The 4,430-nt window shown below is 35.1% G+C and overlaps 1 protein-coding gene across 1 annotated transcript; it reads left to right on the forward strand.

Moving 5' to 3' along the window:
- The first annotated feature begins 1,683 nt into the window (after nt 1-1,683).
- Nucleotides 1,684-4,107, forward strand: LOC111905028 (uncharacterized). The gene is made up of 11 exons (XM_023900711.2): nt 1,684-1,915; nt 2,232-2,326; nt 2,440-2,497; nt 2,600-2,791; nt 2,893-2,969; nt 3,058-3,140; nt 3,225-3,276; nt 3,342-3,410; nt 3,493-3,579; nt 3,666-3,730; nt 3,833-4,107. The coding sequence occupies exons 1-11, from the start codon at nt 1,780-1,782 to the stop codon at nt 3,942-3,944; spliced, it is 1,026 nt and encodes a 341-aa protein (XP_023756479.1). The 5' UTR covers nt 1,684-1,779; the 3' UTR covers nt 3,945-4,107.
- The last annotated feature ends 323 nt before the right edge of the window (nt 4,108-4,430 follow it).

Below are 4,430 nucleotides of genomic sequence, written 5' to 3' on the forward strand. Positions count from 1 at the left end.
TTCGAGGATGGAATGATAAGTTTTTCGGAAAAAACATTCGTTCTATTTTCACCATTCTTGTTCATCCAAAAGCCGATTTATCCACCTATTATCCCTCCATACTTCTCCCTTCCTCTAATTTTGATGGGGGAATTGATTAATGGGTTGTTCTTGATTTTGGTTTGGTGTTGGTTACAAGTTTTAATTTTTATCTGGGGATGAGTTCAGGGGGAGATAACGATGGTGAAGAAGAATAGGTGGGAGGGAAAAGGAAGTTGATGAGGCGAGATGAGGGGGGGGGGGGGAACCAAAAGACACACACATACATGGATTTCTGGTGTGACTAGGGAACCTTCATCCTTGCTAAAAAACTGATGAAGATGAAACCTTCATCCTTGCTCAAAAACTGATGAAGATGAAACCTTCATCCCTATTCAAAAACCATTACATGACGTCAACAAAATCAAAGATTGGGGTTTCTTGCTCCAAAACCCTTAGAGAACCTGCAACTAAATCAAAGGTTTGACATTTAAAAACAAACCCATATTTCAACGGTTTCATCGTGTGTGCCCTGAATTAAAAAGAAATCTGGAATTCATATGGGTTCTTGAAGAAATACACTTGAACGGAATTAAAATAGAAGTATGAAATAAAACTAAAAACTTGATTGAAAACAAATCAGAGTTGTTCCATGGGTTTTTGGTTCTGGTGGTTAGAGGGAGAAACAAAATCGAAATCGACACCATAAACAAAATCAAACCCAAATAAAGATTCAGTGTGTGTTTATCTCTTCCCCATGGTGTTTGTGATCAATGGTGACAGGGGATGATTACCTTGGTGCATGTTTTTGTTGTGGGGTTTTCAGTGGTGCAGCTTCGGTGGTTGAAGAAGGAAGATGATGGTGGCTAAAAGGAAGATGATGAATGTCGATGATCTGGAGTGTGTGTGTTTGCTTGAGAGAGAGAGAGAGAGAGAGAGAGAGAAGAGAAGAGAGAGAGGTGGGTCCTCCATTATTTTTTAATTGTTAAAATAAATAAATAAATATTTAATTTAAAAAAATGAAAGAACAATGAAAAATAAATACCCCAAGGGTATTATAGTCATTTCAATTTTCGGAGGGACTATTTTTACATACAAACTACCTTAAAAGAACCACCAATCCAAAAAAGTCACTGTTTGGACTAAAACCCCAAAAAAATGCATACCATAGGGACCATTTTGCAATTTTGTCTATGTTAAATATTTATGTGATTATAGGTTAAATATGTAACTGTAGACATATCTTGGCAAATTTGTAATGAAGGGACAAAACTTGGTACACTTAAAAACCCGAAGCTATATATGAACATAAAATGGAATTGTGATGATATTAATAAAATGTTGCCTGTTGGAAACATATTAGAAGTAAAGTGTTGGTTGTTGGAAACACATTAGAATCGAGTAATAGTCGAATTATCTAAATCCAACCCACTATCCAGATTATCCAAACCTGAATTACCTGAAATTAAATTGGGTCAGGTAACATGTATTTTCTTTAACATGAAAAACTCGAATTATACAAGCCTGAAAAATTATAAAAGAGAGAGCAATATAAAAGGTCATCAAAAGTTAAGGTGTAAACGGAAACGTTACTCGAACTCTGGGCCCTAGATTGTAAATTCAACCTTTGGCCAATTGATAAGTCTACACTCAACCGCAAGCTATATGTATTTCGTCATATCGTGTATCTCCCGCCATCACTTCACAAAGTAATATTCAATAATTCATCTGGGATCTGACAGGTAACTGAGAGAAACGGTAATGGGCTCCGACACCAGCCGCCGTTGGTGGCGGAAATCGGACCTTTGGGAAGTGGCGTCCGTTCTGCTACTCGGCCAGGGCGTCTCTTTTATATTGGCTCTTCTGAACTTCACTTCATCTCTAACCGCCAATCTTGGTAAGATAATTCTATCTCGATTTTAGATGAATTTGTTTCCTTACTCGCATAGTCAATTTTGTGAAATTCAGAATGAGAGATAAACTGGAGCAATTTGGGGGGTGGGGGGAGGTATTATTGAATCTGGTTATATATAAGTCAACGAATATTACAATGAGAATCTGATTGAATCTCGTTCCTAATCCTAGAACATTTGCCAAGTTTGATCTAGTTAGAAATTAAATGATTGCACAACAAGCACTTATGAAATTGCAATAATTTTTAAACTTGATTGAGCGATTGACCTCCTTTCTTTGTTTTGTTTGTTTTGCAATAGGTGCTAATTCGCCTGTAACTCTAGGACTTTTAGGTTATCTGGCTTTAACCTTGATCTATGGAAGCATCTTGTTGTATAAGCACCATGAACTCATTGTAGTGTCACCTTCCTTTACTCTTAGTTTGAAACTTGAGTTAATTCTTGGTTATATCTTTGCAGTTGATAATTAAGTATAAACAACAAAATATAATTTGGGAAAATTTTGCAGATTCCTTGGTATTGGTATGCTCTGTTAGCATTCTTTGATGTCCAAGGCAATTATCTTTGTAGGTTTGCTTCTCCCATCTCTTACTCTTCTCTCTTTTCATGTAACATCTTAGGTGAAATTACTATATGATGATATTGACTTTTTGACTTTTTGAGTGTAGTTAATTCAGCATATTACTTCTCATCCATTACAAGTGTAGCATTATTAGATAGCTGTACAGTTGGTTGGGTTATTCTTTTTACTTGGATCTTTTTGGGCACAAAGTATTCTCTATTGCAGTTCCTTGGTGCAGCTGTTTGTGGTGTAGGCCTTTGTTTAGTGCTTCTTTCTGATGCTGGGGTTGGTGGTGGAGGTCATCATTTTCTTTAAACATTTAATTTTTAAATCATAAATGTTTATAAAATCAAAAAACCCTAAACCCTAAACCCTAAATGATTTGTGTTTGCATTTCAGGTGGTTCAAATCCACTTTTGGGTGATATGCTTGTCATTGGGGGGACACTTTTCTTTGCACTGAGCAATGTTGGTGAGGTCAGGCATTTATGTCATATTTCTTCCATTTATACCCTCATATAGCATATAGACATATTATATATATATACATTTATCTGCTATGCAGGAGTTTTGTGTTAAAAAGAACTGTCAACTTGAAGTATTAGCAATGCTTGGTGTATTTGGAATGTTTTTTAGTTTAATCGAGATGTATCCTTTTCTTCCACATAGTTTCTTGTTTAAACTTTAAACAACAAAAATACATATTTATCCATTTCTCCATAACAATTTTAGCACCATATTCGAGAGGAAGAATCTTGAAGCAGTGACATGGTCTACTGAACTTGTAAGCCAGATATTAAAATTTTAAACTTTTGTTTTTTCAGAGCTTTATGATTTAGTTTTCTGCAGATACTCACACTTGTTGGTTACACAGTGGGATTCTTTATATTCTACTCTTTAACGTCTTTTATACTAAAGGTTTATACTTTTTCCTTTTCTCCTAGACAATCTTATTAATATTTAGGTTATTGATAATTTGATACGAATGAAATGTACGCAGACAAGTGGGTCCACATTGTTCAATTTGTCCCTACTCACAGCTGATATGTGGGCTGTAATCATTCGCATTTTTTTCTACGAACAAAAGGTATAACATAAATTATATAATATATATCATATGCATTTTTTTATTTTGTTAAGTACATGAAAGTACCTCCCATGTTTTTACTACAGGTGGATTGGTTATACTATGTATCGTTCTTAATTGTTGGTGTTGGTCTTTTCATATATTCCAAAAGGTAAGTGAGTCTAATTTCTTTTGATATGTATCTTTGTTTATTTGCATAAGTTTAGAAAAGACTTGTTAAAGTATGAATCGGAATCGTTATTTGATTTCTCAGTGAGAAGAATCCGATTCCGAATCCGTCGCCGGAATCTGAAAACGGGAATCGGAATCCACAGTACCAACTTGTTCATGAACAAGGTGCCGAAACCCTGAGTGGGAGTCCGTGACGTCAAGTTCATAACAAATTTGTTTATTGTAATTTAGTTAAGTGAAGAGTTTCATTTATAGTAAATCTTGGAAAGAGCATATAAAATCCATGAAAAAATTACACATGTATGTAAGCCTCATAAATCAAAAACAAATCTCCTATGGTGGGAGAAGTCGTTTACACATTTACTACTTTAGGTTACTATTATTATTGATGATGTTGATAAAAGTAGTCGAGATTCCTTTTTTTTTTGAACGGCAGCTGGAATTAAAAAAAAAAAGCAAAATTAGCCAGTGGCTAGGGGTACAAAAGTATAGTACTGGAAAGGAAAGAAAGTACCAAAACAACAAAATCTGCCAAAACTATAGCCTACAATAGCATTCTAAAATCGGATCACAACTCCATTCCCACCATCTTAGATTCTGCCCTCTTCGATTCCTTGCATTAATCCAAAGAAGAGATAACGATTGTACCTCGTAAGCCAGTGCTGAATACGGTTTCGTGT

Source organism: Lactuca sativa, chromosome 1, assembly GCF_002870075.4.
Source record: "Lactuca sativa cultivar Salinas chromosome 1, Lsat_Salinas_v11, whole genome shotgun sequence".
NCBI classification, from domain to species: Eukaryota; Viridiplantae; Streptophyta; class Magnoliopsida; order Asterales; family Asteraceae; genus Lactuca; species Lactuca sativa.

Coding starts and splice junctions, on each gene's coding strand:
- LOC111905028 (XM_023900711.2), top strand. CDS start 1,780: ATGGGCTCCGACACCAGCCGCCGTTGGTGGCGGAAATCGGACCTTTGG. Junction 2,498..2,599: donor TGTCCAAGGCAATTATCTTT/GTAGGTTTGCTT, acceptor TTTTGAGTGTAG/TTAATTCAGCATATTACTTC. Junction 3,731..3,832: donor CTTTTCATATATTCCAAAAG/GTAAGTGAGTCT, acceptor TTGATTTCTCAG/TGAGAAGAATCCGATTCCGA.